The sequence below is a fragment of the Anguilla rostrata genome, chromosome 11 (assembly GCF_018555375.3).
Source record: "Anguilla rostrata isolate EN2019 chromosome 11, ASM1855537v3, whole genome shotgun sequence".
Classification (NCBI taxonomy): domain Eukaryota; kingdom Metazoa; phylum Chordata; class Actinopteri; order Anguilliformes; family Anguillidae; genus Anguilla; species Anguilla rostrata.
Genome location: NC_057943.1, coordinates 42876883 through 42895710, shown reverse-complemented (window position 1 = coordinate 42895710; position 18828 = coordinate 42876883). Strand labels below are relative to the sequence as shown.

The window sequence follows — 18828 nt, the reverse complement described above, 5'->3', positions numbered from 1 at the left end:
TAGTAGGGATGTTTATATAAGTTTATATTAATTGTGTATTCACATTTAAATTAGTAAGATAACCACGGTCACAAAGAAAGACATTACAGTTACCAGAAATGTTTATTTCATTAATATAAACACCTTAAACAATGACATAATGACAAAATTTATTTCTGATCTAATGGGCGAAGACCTCTACCCTTTTAAGAATATTAAAAAATATTTTTCAACAAGGGAAGAAGCCAAAACAGTCGAATGCTGCAAAAAAATAAATAAAAAAAATAAAAACCACATACTAACTATAGATTAAATATTTTTGGTCTATTTGGTATGGTTTGCCATATAAATTGCAGGCGTTGGAAACAAAAAAAAAAAAAAGAAAAAAATCTGTAGAAGAGTTTGTGCTATCAGAACTAACACTTGAGTGTTATATTTGACTGGCATTGCTAACTGCATGTCCCCCAGTCAACATTACCTTAACAATGCTCCGCACTGAAAATAATTTTTTGGTATGAAAATATTTATTGTTCCTTATTTATTATAAATGATCATGTGACACGTGCAGTGTGCCAGGAGACTGGGGATAATTACAAGCAGTACTCATTAGTTTTAGTGAAAAGTACTTTTAGTGGCAGACCTAGATTTGTGTGTATGTGTGCGAATGACTTGGTATGTGAATACTTTGTATGTGAGAGTAACTTTGCGTTTTTGTACGCTGAATTTCAGCTGGCTAACTGGCACCCTGTCGACCCTTCTCTCCCGGTCAGTGTTCTGTTTTCTCTTCTGAGGGCCGCTGTTTGTGTTCATACGGCATGTTGACAAGCTTAGCGGCAGCGAGGACTCCTCTGTGCTCTCTTCCTCAGCCATCTAGCTGACCTTACAACAGTTGTGACAAATAGACACTTGACATTGGACAATAGCATACAGACATATTTCCCAGCAATCTTTGCATATCAGAAAATAACAGTAGTGCCAAAGAAATGACCACAAATTATTTAATTGAATAGTTTAAACAATATGCTTTCCGCAGAATGGGCATGTAGCTTAAGTTTGATATAACCACAGTCTATTATACACAGAAAGCATACTAACCATGACTGAGACCGAGATGAGTTTGCTTTTGGAATGATATATAAAACAGACGTCACCAAATGATCACCATATTGTGTGAAGAAGAATCTGAAGGTCATGCACGTATTTTCTTCTTGTGAACTACTGCTAGTTATATATATGACCTAAAATGTCAGATCAAATTAAACAATTAAGACCAGTAGTTGAAAGAAATGAATGCAGCCTTCCTTGTCTAGAGTCTAAAGTGATCTGTAGATAGCTATAGATTAGAAAAAATGAATGAATAAAAAATCGCAACTGTGTAGGTAAGGGTTCCACAAAGAGCAGGAAGACAGACAGTAATGGACCCAAATAATGGAGGCAAAGACATTTGAAGAATAAATTCCACAGGTTTGTATTTGTGGCAGATATAGATCTATATCAGGCGCTTCACAGTCGTGACACAAGACAAATTCATAAATGATATACAACATCTGACAGGATATGCACTGCAGTCGGAAAGAAGGAGAATGGGACAGAAAAGAAAACAGCAAAGAGAAAGAGAAAGAGAGGAGAAAAGAATAAAGGGACAGACATACAGTATACAATATTTCCTTTGTTAAAAAACAAAACAAAGAATAAACACTTAAATTATTGTTCTTCCTTGATTCCCCTGTCAGCGGTGTCCTTGAGAGCATGCAAACCCACGCGATGATGTCACTCAGCCGGGCCTCACCTCGACCCCACTGACGTCCACACTTTCAGACTCTGGTCCTAAGGGAGTGAAAGCTTCTCCCATTCCCAATGTGTGGAACGCTCTCTACTCTGTCAGTTTGAGAACGACTCTCTCTGGAACCTTCTCCAGTCTGTCTGTCCTCATCTGATACTGCTTCCCTCAGCACTGAAGATTGTTAGATTCAGCCACTTCTCCTTCTGACAGGGCAACAAAAGGGGCCGCAGAGACTGCAAAGCTGACCTGCTAGTCAAGGGAAAATGATGCAGTTACTGCCCCGGGATGAAAGGGAACCAAACAGATTTGCTTCGGTGAGGTGGGGGGGGGGGGGCAGTAGCTTCACTGAGGACCAGCCCCCCAGCATTCAGGAATGTTCTGCACAGGATGCAAAACTCTCCTTCACCAGAATGCTTTCTGTAATGTCCCAAGCTGTTGGGAAAGGCGACTGTGCCCTTAGTAGGGACCCTGTGGAGCTGGAGGGGGAGGGGGAGGGGGGGTACAGCTACCCTGATTCTCCACTTGTAGTGCTCTGTGTGCATTCACCTCACCTCCCCTTGAGCACAGACTCAAGGGGTTTGGGGGCGTTTTTAGAATCCAATAAGGCAAGGTCAATCAACCCAAAGTGTCTCCAAGTCGTCACAGTGACTAAAGCAAACATACAAATGTACAGCTGAACAACAAACCAGGAGAACACCACTGCAGTGCTGCATTACAGCTTGCTGAAGCAGACTTCTAATAGTGTGTTTTTCTGCCAATAATGACCCCATCTACTCATGTAAGCTAACACTGGACTTGGGTTGTTCAGGTTTGTATGGTCAGCGTCTTAAAGGTTTTGGATGCATCAGGGTCTTTTGCTTTTTCAGCCAATAAGAGGGACAGATGTACAATCCAGTAGACATAAAGAACATTGCATTTACATCTTCATGGTGCACCAGACCACCAGTGGCCTCATCTCACCAGTTCCAATCACACCCACCTGGTCTTCCACTATAACCAAGCAGAAGGTTCCTTTAAATAAAGATTCCTTTGGCTTATAGGATCTTGTTTTTAAATTTTTCCCCCTTGTCCCAATTTGAAAAATCAGTAATCTGTTGAGCTCATCGCTGCAGCCTCCATTGAGCAGTCAGGTAGTTACTCTTCTCCTGAATGTTTGCTGTGAAACAGCAGCACCTTCGCGTCCTGCAGCCAGCCGCTGGAGCTTGCAGACGCTACCGCAGGTATGGAGGCAGGACGATGGAGGCAGACACCTCACGCGCAGCTCGTGCAGGATGACTGCGGGTGCTCGTTGGGCCGGTCGGTGCGGTGGGGGGGAAAGATGGGACATGGCGGTCTTGCGGGGCGTGCGCTTCCCTCCCCTATTCGACGTTGGGCTGAGGGGCCTGTCCATACACGGCCACGGGGCTTCACAGGGTCCAGCGACGTGCGTGTCCTCATGTCCCCTCCGCTCCTTATAGCGGGGTGGAGTCAGACCCTGACACCGCAGCGCACACGAGTGATAACACTAATGGGAGGTAAGCCGATGGTCGCGAAGGAGCCGGATGTAAATGGCAAATGGTAAATGGACTGCATTTATATAGCGCTTTAATCCAAAGCGCTTTACAATTGATGCCTCTCATTCACCAGAGGGTAACTTACGGGCCCACTCAGTAAATTTGGTTGCAAATAAAATGCTAATGGTTTACAACGTGCAAAAAGACAGACATGGTACTACAGTATAGAGTACTCTCATAATGAAAACAATGATAAAGATCCTCATGAAAAGCACTCTGAAAGGAAAAATAAGTATTTGACATAAGTGTTGTTCATCTTTCCTTTCCCACATTTCATTCTTCTTCTTTGCTTTTTGATATCAGAGCGTTTTTGTAGTCCTTGTGCAGCTCATCACCATGGAAGCGAACCGTTCACTTGCAAGATAAGATATTGACAGAAATAGTAAGCTAACGATTTGCCAAATAGACCATGCCTATCTGCCTCAGATGTACTCGACATTTCCACAGTAGCCACAGCAGCTGTATGGCAAACTGCAATAGTAAGAAAAGGCTCAGAAGGCAAAGCAAAGTTGTAGCCCAAGTTATCAACACACTAGTCCAAGACGTAAAAAATTCTGCGTACCATGATCCACCGCGGTGTTTGGTTACCAACCGCGTAATTTTCGCAGATTAGCCACCAAAGTTACTGAGTGGGCCTTTAAGAAACTAAGCGCTCAGCAGCTATGGTCTTGGACGACCTCCCGCTCACCTAACCCGCTCCAGGCGACTCTGGCACTAAAGAGCAGAAGACCGAATGACACAGAAAAAGCAGAAGACCCACAGAAAAAGCACAAAAACAGCAGTCAATGGTCACTGGTGGCGGGACAGAAACAGCAGTCCATGGTCACTGGTGGTGGGACAGAAACAGCAGTCCATGGTCACTGGTGGTGGGACAGAAACAGCAGTCCATGGTCACTGGTGGTGGGACAGAAACAGCAGTCCATGGTCACTGGTGGTGGGACAGAAACAGCAGTCCACGGTCACTGGTGGTGGGACAGAAACAGCAGTCCATGGTCACTGGTGGCGGGAGTGGGACACAGTCGGCTCGTGATGATCATCCCGCAGGTGCCTGCCAACAACTACAACCGAGAAGTTTTGGAAAAAAAAACAACAACACCGAAGTAGGCAAAAAGTACAAACACCAAAGCTGTAGTCCACGTGGAGTTAGCGCACGCACGCGCGCACACACACGTGCCCACATACACGTACACACCCAATGACTCAAAAGGTCAGAAGAGCTGGAAACCACTAAACGCTAAACATCTACAGAAGGCAAGTCCTTTGTCAACATGAAGGTGCGTTAGAACTAGACGACACTGAAAGACAGGAGCTGCACTGGTTTTGCCATACGATGGCAAATATTACAAAATATCCTATTAACACTATTCACAAACAACCCGGTGGAGGAGTAAGAGTCAGGACGTATCTGTGTGAAATTCTCAGGAGATTCCCTGTGCTTTTAATTCAGTCCTTTCCCATTCTAAAGTTAAAGGTTAAACACTAGTAAGAAACATGGACTTTTGAACTATATTTATACTGGGGGAGAACAGAAATTTAGATTGACCACTGAGAGCAAGAAGAGTTATGTGTTATAAAGAATGAAAGCGTATCGTAACTTAATGAGGGGCTGAATTTGTGCTTTACAAAATGATTCATGCTGAGAATTTTAGACAGAAATCTGTTCAGACACCTACCTCAGTGGCAGCTAGCTAATTTGTACAGAGCTCGTGAAAATCCCAGATTTGATCAGCTGTACAGTTTTCCTCACTCTCGCACACCCACACACACGCATTCACAAAAATAAAAAACCCACTAATATCTGTCACACCTACCTTTTTTATAATTATTTTCTCATTTCTCTAAAACAAAATAAAAGATATTTTAAAAAAAGATTTTGGTTAAACGATATACATTTTGTTTTGTCTACCCAGGTAAATATGTTGACCAAAATTGAAACAAAACTTGAAACAAAGGACAACCAAGCCCGAAATAAAGAACAAACATTGGCAATAACCGTCCTTGTCTGCTTGCTTCACTCTTTTCTTGTCTTTCCTTTTTGTTATTCAAAAAAGACTGCCAGACCAGAAAAGAAACAGAAAGGTGGAGAGTACACAGTGACATGTGATTTCCTTTATCCAATCAGATCAGTGATGCAACTCGTGGAATGCAACTAGTCAGTTTGAAGATGCACGTGTCGCAAGGAATGAAGTGCTTCCAGCCTCTCTCTCTCTTCCTCTCCTTCCCTCTCATTGCACACTTTTTAAAAGGCCATCCTCCATCTGGGAGTCTCTGTCAGTGTATCTCCTGAGAGAGAGGGAATGCTGTGGGTGCTGTCTGTCACACTCTGCTCCACAGCTCCCCCTGCTGGTCTCCGTAAGTCTGCTGGATGTCGGGTGTGTATCTTTCCCCCGGGGAGGGGGGGCACACTGGGCCTTCACAGAGCGGACACCTTCACAACGTTCGAGCTGGCTGTGGTCTGGACGCCGGGGCTGGGGGGCGGGTGGGCGTCGCCCTCGGGGGTGGTGGCGGGGGGCGTGGGGATGCTGATGATCGCCGTGGTGATCTGGCCGCTCTTGCAGTTGAGACGGGACGCCTCGTCCGGCTTCATGTTGAGGCTGGAGCGGCTACCGGGGAAGACGAGGATGAGGAAGAGGAAGAGAGGTGAGCGCCACGGCAATGAAGCATCTCAGCTCTGGTCATATGACCATGCCTTGGACTGTCTAATGTATGAGGGCTGCATGAGGATGACTCCCAAACACTCATGAGACATGTCACATGTAAGGATAGCTTCCATTCATACGGAATGTGCAGAGCAGCCATCCTCAAACTGAAATCCTATTGGGCTGCAATCAGCTGGGTTATGGTGTATATCAGCACTGAACCACATAATGTAAGTCACTGATTGGCTAAAGAGCCCACACACTTTCCAAGGCTTGACTGGTTGCCGATTGGAGTCTGGAGTCTTGCTTTGGGGGGGAGGGGGGCCTTCCAGGACTGTAGTTTGAAATTCCAGCCGTACAGTGTGTTATAACATTTATTAACTTGGGGAGTGCAACAGTAATATTGATAAAAAACCTTACTGACAACTTCAGAGAAAGATCCACATTGCTGGAAAGTTTTTCCCAATGAACATTTATTACCCAGTAACATAAATCATAGAAAGGAAACACCTAAATATTTTAATTTGGTGTTTAATAATAAAAAACATTTTTTAAAACAAGTATAAATCTAAAAATAAATGACAAAATAATTTGGAAAACTAGTTTTTATATTTTCACATAGCTGAACTTCAGTTTGAAAAAACTCTAGCAGCACAATTATTGTGCCGTAAACTGATGCACGTCATTTTGGTTGTACTACCCTCTAGTGACATGATGAAGAATTACACCCTAGTGACCATAGTTGTAACCTGCTACAGTCCACAGCGGTTCTCAAAAGGGTGGATTCCAGATAAGGTTATGTTTTTTAAACAAAACTGTAAAGATAACTTATGAAGAATATTCTGAGTGAATATTGTGGGACCCTCCCCACTACAGAGCTATTCAGCTGCAGGCCAGTCTCACTGCTGATCATTTAGTCTTTGAAAAACATAAAACATTATGCTTGTCCCTGGGGCCTTAATCTCATGAACTATGTATTGCATGGTGCTGGGGGGGGGGAGGGGGGGGCAGTGATACCTGGTTCTGGGGGATGGACTGGTGCTGAGGGGGGGGGGGGGGGGCAGTGATACCTGGCTCTGAGGGGGGTGTGTACCTGGTTCTGAGGGGGGGCTGGTCTCCACACTGGATGTGGATGGCGCTGAGCTCCTGCAGGCTGTGCAGGTGGTGGGCGGCGGGCACGCTGGCGTTGGGCAGGTGGGTGCCCCGCTTGGCGCGGCGGGAGCAGCAGGTGCCCGTCAGCCCGCCCTGGCTGGAGAGGGAGGGGCTTCGCGACGGGTAGCTCTGCATCCCGCCCTCCAGGTAGTTCTGCTCATACAGGTGCTCGTCCACAAACTCGTGGTTCTGAAGGGGGGTGTGGGGGGGGGGGGGGGGGGGGTTATTTACACGTTTGATTTCACAGCAGCCTGCCTCCTGCATGGTGCTCCTCTCAGTGTGGGGAACTTCATTTGAGCATCAGAACCCCAGTCTTTACTCATCTCTACACTTCTACACAACGCCAGTGTAAACAAGTCACCCACTTTTACTCTTGGATAGGTTTTGCTGAACGAACAGAAAAGTATTTATCTACGCCAACCACGAACCTTATATTGCTCGCACGTTTCAACCCTAGGGAACCTTTCCTTTCAATAAAGAACTGCACAGCTTCAACATGAACTGTGCGTACAGAAATGGCAGACACTCATTAAATGTTAATGCCACACACATTTCCTCCATATTCCCAGTGCACCAAAAAGAGCATCTTGGAACAGTGCCTAGTGCCTGGGTAACTATGCAACGTGCACTTAAATCAAAGAGAAAAGTTTGGGAACACAGGCAAACAGCCTCCTTCAGCACCTGCACATAGCCACGCCCACACAATCCCACCATCATAAACCATGTGACCCTAATCCTAGGTGAACTTCTGAAACAAGATCATAATTAATCATAAGTAGCTGAATATTGGTTTAATAGCAAAGCACATGCCTGGACGTTGGACAGACTGTTGCAACAGTGTCAACCTGGTCAGGCTCATAGTCCTGTAAGATTATGAAGCTAACACAAGTAGATCCGAGACATAGCAGCACTCAAGCTTCCAATGCTGTGGGTGGTGAACCGAACGATGAACCCACATACGTGCTCACCAAAGCTAGACGAATCAGAAGTAAAGCCGTTGAGCTTTGGTTTGTACGGGTACGTAAGCAGGCTGTTCAATTTAACCACAGACCTGCTCTATGGAATGACTTTAAGAAATCTAAATCCATTGATCATTCATCGCTTCTGCCCTTCTAACTTCTGATCGTAAATGTAAATGTAAACGTAAATGCGGAGGCAAGAATAACGAGCTTCTAAAAAATTAGCATACATTAGCATAATTCTAATTTTACAATTTCTCATTCATGGAAGATGAGTACTGCAACAGACAGAGAATAATATGTCAGGCTACTTCGAGGGTGGGCTGCTACGCACACTTAGATCGATCGGATTGCTCATGCAACAGTGCAGGTTGACTTGTGTCTTCGTTTTGATGGAGTGCCTTTTAATAAAGCATATTTTCCAGACTACACCTATATAATACCTGGCATTCCCTTGAGTCTGTGTTATGTAAAAAGAGAAACATTTAATACATAATTTCTGAATGTGCCCAATGCTGTTTCTGGAGATCTTACCTTATCTAGGTTTCACTCCAACCCTCAGAAAGCACACCTCATTCAACAGCTAGAGATCTACCATCCTGTAGGTTTTCACTCCAACCCTAACAAAGCACACCTCACTCAACAGCGAGAGATCTCACTGAGCTGCAAATGAGCAATATCAGGTGAGCCAGATTAGGGTTGAAATGAAAACCTACAGGACGGTAGATCTCCAGGAACAAGGTCGGGCAGGCCTGATAATATCCTGAAAAATGACATATTTGTGTTTTTTGAGGACTTAGATGGCATCTCTCCTCAAAAGCATAGTGAGAAGCAGGGAACGAGCGTTTGCTGTATTGACTCTTTATTGAAGTCACATGACTCTTTATTAAAGTCACATGACTCTTTATTGAAGTCACATGACTCCTTATTGAAGTCACGTGACTCTGAATTGAAGTCATGCTGAAGGGCAGCAGCTCAGGCGCAGAGGAGGCACAGTTTGCCCAACAGTTCTCCACACAGTCCAGATCCTGTGTCGACGGCATACCTGAAAGAATTTCTGATGCTCTCTTGATGCTGATGAAATTTGGCAATTTACCCGATACCTGAGAAGCTTCAGTGAAAGACTGCCACAGACTAACATTAATCTGACGGGAATAATTTTGTTCTTTTTACAGGTGAAATATGTATTATTAAACTGGCGGATAATCTGCAGGAATGTTACTGGAGTATAAAGGGGTGAAGAGTTTGGGATAATTGTTTGATCAAGGTCTCCTGAGCGAGAGTCCTTGTGGGAGAGGCTGATGAAGAGCGTTACCGTGGTCTTCTCCAGGCAGGTCAGTAGGTGGTGGTGTTGGCTCTCCAGTAAAGAGGTAGTCTTGCTTCTCTGCTGCTCCTCCTCTATGGACCCCTGCGAGAGCCACAGGACACACACACACACACGTGCACGCGCACACACACACACACACGCACGCACACACCCATACAGATCAGGAACGAAAGGGACAGAGTGGCCGCTAGAGGGCGCTCACACACAATGTGTGTGTGAGTGAGTGTGTTTGAGTGTGAGTGAGTGTGTTTGAGTGTGTGTGTGTGTGTGTGCGCGAGTGTGTGTGTTTTGAGTGTGTGTGTGTGCGCGGGTGTGTGAGTGAGTGTGTTTTGAGTGTGTGTGTGTGTGTGTGTGTGCGCATTCGCTGGATGAATACCTGTTTGGAAAGGTTCAACTTGTAAGGGGAGTGCTTCAGTTCATTGTCAAGAGGCAACAAGAAAAAGAAAGAGAAAGAGAAAGAGGAGACAAAAAAAGAGAGAGAGCAGTTTAACAGAAGTGCTGTTTGGCGAGAAATACAGCATCCCTTCTTTTCTCATTCTGGCATATGAAAAGCGACTGTTACGGTTACATTTACACACTGATGCATGTAATAGCAGATATTCTCTCAGCTAGACTGAACAGGAATTTGCTACATGTCTAAAAAAGCCACCTTGCCATGCATGTAAATTTGTTATGGGAGACAATGATCTTTTTACATAAATTCCCAGGCATCTGCAAACGAGTAAAAAAAAAAAAACATTCATGCACAGAGCAGGAAATGATCCAGTGACAATTTTTGCTCTGCTCAACATACTGAGAATCCCAAAGCTCATCTTTTGATCTCTCATTCACAATCCAGACCACAACAAGGCGATGCATATGGACAGTTTCATCAGCTCTATGGACTTCCCTACAGCAGGCTTCATCACGATGTGCTCTCAGAAATAACCCATGAGTCAGCGGTGCGTGTGGGCGTCGCTGGCTTCTGGGCGTATGGGCGAGAAAAATGACCAAGACAAATTTTTATTGGCTTGAAAGGCGCTAAAAAGATTCACTAGAAGTGACTGTGTTGGACCCAGCCTGACGCTTCTGCCGCGTTGCCAGAATTCTTCATTCTCCAAGGCTTCAATGCCTTTAAGGCTCATTATTTTCCTGTGCGTGGTTCTGGATGCTTCTAGGACAGAACATAATCACAGGTTCGGCTGTGATGGCAGGCAGCTGCAACAAAGTGCTGGGTTGTGGCATCCTTGCAAATAACCCAGCACTGGGTAGGCAGTTGCAATGAAACGCCGGGTTGTGCCACCCTTGCGAATGACCCAGCGCTGGCAGCTTCAGCGTGTCCCGTGTGTCACCGTCCCGTACAAGCCCTCCCAAACCAGAGCCCCAGAGCGACGCGGCGAGGTAGAGCCGAATGTAATATTTAAATCCACCTAAAAGCATAACCTTTTAGAAGGGAAAACAGCCTCCACTCGAGCGCAGAGCACAAGGAGAGGCGTACTCTGTGACTGCCAGCTATTTGAGCTTTTTTCATCCATGCAATTCTGAGGAGGGGGGGAGGGGGGGCAATCTCCACATTAAAACCTCACAGGCTGAATTTCGGTCCGATAATCCAGCGATAACACAGCGCTCCCGTTCCAGCTTTTGGCTTTAATAGCACAGCCCACGAGCTGTGCCACCTTCGCCACGTTAAAAAGAGAAAAGAAAAGAAAAGAGGAGCCACAAGGGCCGACTTCACAAAGAAAGCCCGCGCCGGGCGCACGTCCTCCCGCCCAAACGCCTGCCGCCATTGGCTCCGACGCGTGATGATTGTGACGAAGCTGAAGAACGCAGAGCGGGCCAGCCAGGTTCCGTCACCCTTTAAAGACGTAATTCATTCTTAATGGAGGAGAAATTAATTATTAATGAGTCAGTGCTGTGGAGTGGAAGCACTGCCCCTGCATTTCAGGTGGGCAGACATGAGGAATACGCCATTTCCTCTCCGCTCAGATGAAAGCCACCCAAAGGTGCTGTCTCTACCGCGGACTCACATATGCAGAGCTATATTTCAGCAGCAAACTGAACACATAGCTTGCACTTAGGACATACAGACTTAAATTTACCGCAGTCCAGCACAAACAACTTCTCAGAACCTGCACTCTTATATAAATGCAGCTTTGTGCAAGCATTTAACGCAGTTTCTCTCAGTTTCTTCTTTTTCCCCATTCCCCCTTTTTATCTTTGTTTTGCTCTCCGTATTTTCGGACTTTCCAAAATATAGATCCATTCGGCCCCCAGAGATGAAAGGCGGGGTCATTGCTGCACCCCCCACCCCCCAAAAAAACGTTGGCCGGTATGAGACAGATTGACGTACAGAGCAGAATCCCCCCCCCGCCCCATGACATAATTACTGATCTAGTCCATTTTATTGGACCTGACGGTCACCGCAAAGTGGAGAGGGAAAGACAATCTTCCCAGACTGCACAGGTTTGGCTTTCATAGCAGCACACTGTTTGTTCCAGATCATCCGTTCTTCACACTGCAGTGATGACTTAATGTTCTCATTGGTCCCTGCCTTTGTTGGTGTTCTCTGTCACGGATGGGTTGCTGATGCGGGTGGGAGGGTGCTGTGGGTGCAGCGGAGGAGGGGCGGCGGGAGTGGAGGGGAGAGAGGGGAGGAGAGAGGGGAGGAGAGGAGAGAGGGGAGGAGAGGAGAAGGACGCCCTTCTTACCGTCAGCTCCATCCCTTCGTTGAGGAGGCCATTGCGCTTGCTGTGCAGGAAGGCGTTGGAGCTGCCCGCCTTGGATATCCGTATCCGGGCCAGCCTGGCTTTCTGTGGGGGCAGAGAGCAGAATGTCAGGCCTCACAAGGTCAAGGTGAACTTTATTATCCCACAAGGGGAAGCTCATGTGGTCATACACGTCCCATTTAAAACACAGAGGTACATTGTACATACACTAACACACACACACACACACACACACGCACACGCACTCACATACACACGCACACACGCACGCACGCACATGCACACGTCAACAGAATATCTTGTGCAATGCTAGCAGTATAAAACATACATCACATACAATATACAATCTAAATATACAGTATACACACACAGCCAGCAGCGCTCGGCACCTGAAGGACTGGCGGGAAGGTGTAGGAAAAAAGGTGAAACAATCCTGGGGGGCTAAATTGCATAATGCCATATTCAAATGTAACTGCTTAAGTCCGTTTGATCCTACGAGAGGAAGTGCTGGAGCTAGCAGCCATGCAGGAGTACTGTAGAAAGGACACCTTTCAGAGGGCTGTCAGAGGGCCAGAGGTACTCACTGCCAGTGCAAAGTCACGCCAGATGTAGGGATGGGTATCGTGTAGATTTTGCCGATACAGATGATCAAACAATCCCTTAAAATGATGACGTGTATAAAGAGTGCCTAGCTGATACCTTCTTTAAAATAAAGAGCAGAGAATGACATTAAATAATGTTTTATTTTCTATTGCAAAGGCAAAGAAATTGAACAATTTCATTGTTTTATTCACCTGTTTACGTTATACTTTATTCTTATGCTTTATTCCATTTCGCTTTTGGTACTTTGACCTAGTTTAGCGTTAGCTAGCTTGCTAACGTAACGGTACCTGCAGTCACTGACTGAGTTGACAGAGCAAGTTAGCTAGTGAAGATGAGTGGCACTGAATTGAGGCATCAAAATCTACATTGCAATTCAGTCTGTTTGGTGCCAGTTATATGGCAACCGGTGCCATAGCGCTACTAGGTTTCGATACCCAACCCTAGCCCCATGATCCCGAATTAATCCCTGATGGTGTCCATGGTGACCATGACGTACAATCAACCTGGGTTTTCAGTCAGCAGGGAACTCCTAATCGCATAAGAACTCCACTGACCAATCAGTCTCCCTACACCAAGTGCAAAACACAGGCCTACAAATATATTCATATATTAAAGGACCGTTTAATATGCTATTTTATAAAAAAAAGTACATTAAATAACATTTTGAGTAACCTGCCTGCTAAGTTATTTTTATAGAATGTAATTCAGGATGTATTTACTTTTGAAGCAATTTTGAAGGAGTAATTTAAGCAGGAGAAACAGGCCTTAAAGAGGGGTCACATCAGCCAGTATGCGCAAAGATCAGATTCAAGATCAAGTTAATGATTCAAGTTTAAATACAATCCAAAACCGCTTGGGTTCTGTTTTATAGCCTATGTAAAAATTTTAATGAAAAGAATACACGTGTGTTAAAATGGAAGATCTTTATCATAAATGGGAACAAACCAAAACTAAAATTAGCCATGAAAAACATATTCGTAAACCTGAATACAAATAAGAAATGCAGCAACCTTAAAAACAATAACTAGAGACCAGAATGTTTGCCTCTAGAACTACATAATATTTAGTTTTCTATTCTCATATACAAACGACAGTCAAACCTTTAAGATAGAAAATAGTGTCAAAATAAAAAAGAATGGGAAAGACAAAACGTTACCTTGCTTAAAAGCTGAGTGCAACTTTTTCCTGATTTTTTTCTTCATAAAAAAATAATTAGAATAAAAAATAGAAGCTGGATATGACGCCTATTATGCTTACTGTACACTGAAAGATAAAAGAGTGTTATATGAAAGAAAAGGTTCTGTCTTACGCTTAGATATTCTAGGCATAAAGTTCTCTAAAAATATGACTGTAGCCTACTCTAGACAGTTTAATCATAAATGGCAGTTATCGGTTTTCCTCATTCGCATACTGATTTTTCATATGAACAATTATACACACACCCAGGCTTTCTGGAGCCCCTCTCCCCCACCACCCTCCCTCTCCCACTGCTTGGGCAGCCAGAGTAATCATTAAAGATTATCCTCGGCTACTGAATCCTCCGTCGGTTGAAAGTTTTCAATGGCCTCAACGTGAAGAGCAGGTCTCAGCTGTAGTGCCGCCCATGGGCACGTGCAGCGATACTGCCACAGGGGTTAATTTTACTGTAATCAGACCCAACTAACGACTATGTTCTTCACCTGAATATATTTTCTGAAAAACAGGAGTTGCGCACATGAAATGACGTTACTGATTCAGAGCAACTGAATTAAGTTTGACGAAGGTGTGCTGCTGAAAGTAAATCTGCATGAACCACAAGTGGCAGAGAGCGAATCTGAATGGGAAAATTGGCGTTTAGGTATGGCAGTTTGAAAGCCCATTCATCAAAATGATGCGGCGAGCTTTGTCGGGTCTCGTGCGCATTGTTCCAGCACGTACACGCGCAGGCTCTGCATGGGCAAGCCGGCTGTCGTCAGAACGCTTCCTCCGCGTGCCCAAATTGATGCTCCGCTGCTTAATATCGGGCATTTTCTTTTCACGCACCATTTTCCCGTCAGATCGGAGTGAAATGGTGGGCGTGTGAGAGTGTCGTTCCGAATGGAGGCAAAGTCGGCAGAACAATGCCAAGGCGCCCATTGTAATACGTGTAAGAAAACCGAGATTCTGCGCGTGAACAGAGATCAGACGGGCACTCTAAGCAGCGGTCCGCGATAATTTTTTTTTTTAATTAAGCAGCGGGGAACACAATAACGAGCATTAAACATGTTAACTACTCAAACCATCATGGAAATTTTTTTAAAGGGAAAACTTTGGCCAAACCGTCTTGGTAATTAAACATTCATAATGCCCTGAAGGATTTTTGAAGTTTTTTTAGCCTACTTAGAGAGTACTTAACACTCTCCCAGCTCTCACACGTAATGACCATGCCAGGGAAACTATACAGCCAGGAACAACAAAGTGGTTTTAAAAACCTGAATTTCTGTTTCCTCCTGGGAAGAAACAAGGTGTCCAGAGACACTCATGGGACTGCAAATCATCTGGGCCTTCGCTTGCATACCAAACACAGTGTACTGTTTAGAGCGCCGATGTGCTGGTGCTATTGCACTGACTGCTCATGTGCGACTGAAGTCTCATGAGTCACTCAAAGTGTGGAGTGATCATACTCTTATGCAGCAATAACTGTGTCCGCTACAGCACTTTCAAGCAAAGAAGAGCTTAACATAACATAACATAATGACAAGAACAGACCATTCACACCAACAATGCTCGCCATTTTCCTAATTAAATTGTACCTAGTGCTCCTATTACCTACAGCCTAGATAGTATCTATCACCTGGGTAGTATTGTTACAGTGCAGCCAACTGAATGAGTGAATGGTGCCCTACTTTAATGTGACGACTTTCAATTCCAAATTTTGATTCACCATTTTTTACTCCTGCAATTTGGAGTGGCCAGTCACAGTTAAATATTCATGAAGCATTTGTGCACTCTTGCTCTGAAAACCTGCTTTTGATCTTTTTTCCCCTCTAAAGCCTTCACTCATTACTGCATTAAACCCAGGTCCCCCCCTGCTCCCTGCTAGTCCCACCGTGGTTTCAGCTTCACTGTACCTGTCGATAGGGTGTCAAATGTAAAGGGTCGGAATATTTCTGAAAAAATCCGCAAAATTCTTGGAATATCCAGAATATTTTTTGAAAATCACATAAACATTTTCCCATGGAAAGTTTCCACTCCTGAATATTCCCAAAATCTTACAACCCTACCCGTAAGCTTATATTATTTGCATTATTCGATGCAAAAACGTGATTGGCAAATACGTGCCAATCATAACGGCATGTGTTTAGTATCCAGATGACTAACATGGGTTTCATGCTGAAAAGAGCATCTACTGAATGGCCACATGTGAACACGGCCGTTATACTCCACACACACACACACACACACACACGCACACACACACACACCCACGCACGTGCACACACACACACCCACGCACGCACGCACGCGCACACACACACACACACCCACGCACGCACACACGCGCACACACACACACACGTGTATGTACACCCACACGGAGCTGTAGAAACAGTGCCCCTTGCTGAAATACTGTAGGTGCGCATGGCGACTTTCCCTCAGCGCGTAACTCCTCCTCAGCTGTGGGCAGCTTAGCTCCCTCTCCAAGCGCTCGCCGGACCGCGCAAGAGCTCCGCGCTGTGGGCGACGGATCCTCTTCACATAGACAGGTGTGGGACCCACAGCTTTAGGAACGGGGCCCCCACTGACCCCCCTCGTCCTCTGCAGGAGCGGAGCTGGGTCTGTTTGGAGGAACGCAGGGATTTCTGTGTGACTCCGGTTTTCAAAAGGTCACCGGACCAAAGAGTGCCAATGGACCAAAGCAGAGGAAAAACATAACCGGCAGGATCGGATACCCTTGCTGTGTTATTAAACAGATTTCTAAGTCTTTCGGGATTCAAGAGCGGCTGTTTTTCTCCTAGACGTTTCAAAGTACCCGGGGCAAAATAAAACGTACCTGGATTCAAGCTCCAGAGGTATGAGTGAAAAAAAAGCCATATACACAGACAGGGTAAAAAGAAACCTAAATTAATTTCATTAACAGCTTCTGGGAAATGGTACTGTATTCTCCCATCATCGGCACACACACACACACACTGCACCAGTATCATCTCACCAAACACACTGACTGGAGAGAGAGCACTGCACACTGCAGCATCTCACCAAACACACTGACTGGAGAGAGAGCACTGCACACTGCAGCATCTCACCAAACACACTGACTGGAGAGAGAGCACTGCACACTGCAGCATCTCACCAAACACACTGACTGGAGAGAGAGCACTGCACACTGCAGCATCTCACCAAACACACTGACTGGAGAGAGAGCACTGCACCAGCAGCATCTCACCAAACACACTGACTGGAGAGAGAGCACTGCACACTGCAGCATCTCACCAAACACACTGACTGGAGAGAGCACTGCACACTGCAGCATCTCACCAAACACACTGACTGGAGAGAGAGCACTGCACACTGCAGCATCTCACCAAACACACTGACTGGAGAGAGCACTGCACACTGCAGCATCTCACCAAACACACTGACTGGAGAGAGAGCACTGCACCAGCAGCATCTCACCAAACACACTGACTGGAGAGAGAGCACTGCACACTGCAGCATCTCACCAAACACACTGACTGGAGAGAGAGCACTGCACACTGCAGCATCTCACCAAACACACTGACTGGAGAGAGAGCACTGCACACTGCAGCATCTCACCAAACACACTGACTGGAGAGAGAGCACTGCACACTGCAGCATCTCACCAAACACACTGACTGGAGAGAGAGCACTGCACCAGCATCACAAACACACTGACTGGAGAGAGAGCACTGCACACTGCAGCATCTCACCAAACACACTGACTGGAGAGAGAGCACTGCACCAGCATCTCACCAAACACACTGACTGGAGAGAGAGCACTGCACCAGCAGCATCTCACCAAACACACTGACTGGAGAGAGAGCACTGCACACTGCAGCATCTCACCAAACACACTGACTGGAGAGAGAGCACTGCACACTGCAGCATCTCACCAAACACACTGACTGGAGAGAGAGCACTGCACCAGCAGCATCTCACCAAACACACTGACTGGAGAGAGAGCACTGCACACTGCAGCATCTCACCAAACACACTGACTGGAGAGAGAGCACTGCACCAGCATCTCACCAAACACACTGACTGGAGAGAGAGCACTGCACACTGCAGCATCTCACCAAACACACTGACTGGAGAGAGAGCACTGCACACTGCAGCATCTCACCAAACACACTGACTGGAGAGAGAGCACTGCACACTGCAGCATCTCACCAAACACACTAGTAAACAAATGACATAATTACAGTTGACAGTACTGTACTGACTCCCATTTTAACTGAAATAGGTTCTACTTTATTACAGTAATACCTCCTTCTGGAGTCAGGGGTGCGTGGTATGCAGGGTAAAGCGAATAAATGAAATGAGGTAACAGTTCTGCATTTTAAACCCAGCCCGGCAGGCCACAGCAAATGCTCAGACGCGACAGATTAAGCTGTGCCGCTGGATTCAAAACAATGCTGGCGGGTGGAAGATGTGTTTTCACCCCTGATTACCACTGCCATCCAATAAACACTGCATTGCAGAGCTGAGCTGATAGCCACCGCAGAACAAATTGTGCTTTGATTGTGGAGGCATCAGAGGCTTTCAAATTAGCAAGCTTGAAATGCGCATTAAAACTGCTAATTGTTCTGAACTCGCTTTTTTGATTACTCTGCTCGACTGTTAAGCACATCACTCTAAATGGGGACCATCCATCAACAGCAGCTTTGTAAAAACCTTAATTATTATTTTTCATACTTGATTCCATCTAACTTGTGGTGGCAGTAACCCTAGGGGCTTCACATTAAATGAAATTGTAAATTTGAGATTGTAAATCTATTTCATATCTTAATTATGTACTCATAATTAAAGATGTAATGTAAATTCCAGCACATTAGACACAAATTAGTAAAAAGGATCCTGGTGGTGGATAGCACGTATCTAACCTGGCATACTTCTTATGAAAAATAACCATCAAAAGCAGGTTCACA

At 45.4% G+C, this 18828-nt stretch overlaps 1 protein-coding gene across 2 annotated transcripts in view; it reads right to left on the bottom strand.

The window, feature by feature from the left end:
- Nucleotides 1–963: 963 nt before the first annotated feature.
- kcnd3 (potassium voltage-gated channel, Shal-related subfamily, member 3) overlaps nt 964–18828 on the bottom strand; it is a 166852-nt gene continuing 148987 nt past the window's right edge. The window contains exons 4-8 of one of the 2 annotated variants that reach the window (XM_064300174.1): nt 12080–12181; nt 9769–9801; nt 9381–9473; nt 7048–7295; nt 964–5918 (exon numbers count right to left, since the gene is read on the bottom strand). In XM_064300174.1, coding sequence (XP_064156244.1) covers nt 5729–5918; nt 7048–7295; nt 9381–9473; nt 9769–9801; nt 12080–12181 — 666 coding nt within the window. In that variant the 3' untranslated portion in view covers nt 964–5728. The remainder of the gene's footprint in view (nt 5919–7047; nt 7296–9380; nt 9474–9768; nt 9802–12079; nt 12182–18828) is intronic. The other variant, XM_064300176.1, reaches the window with a different exon arrangement.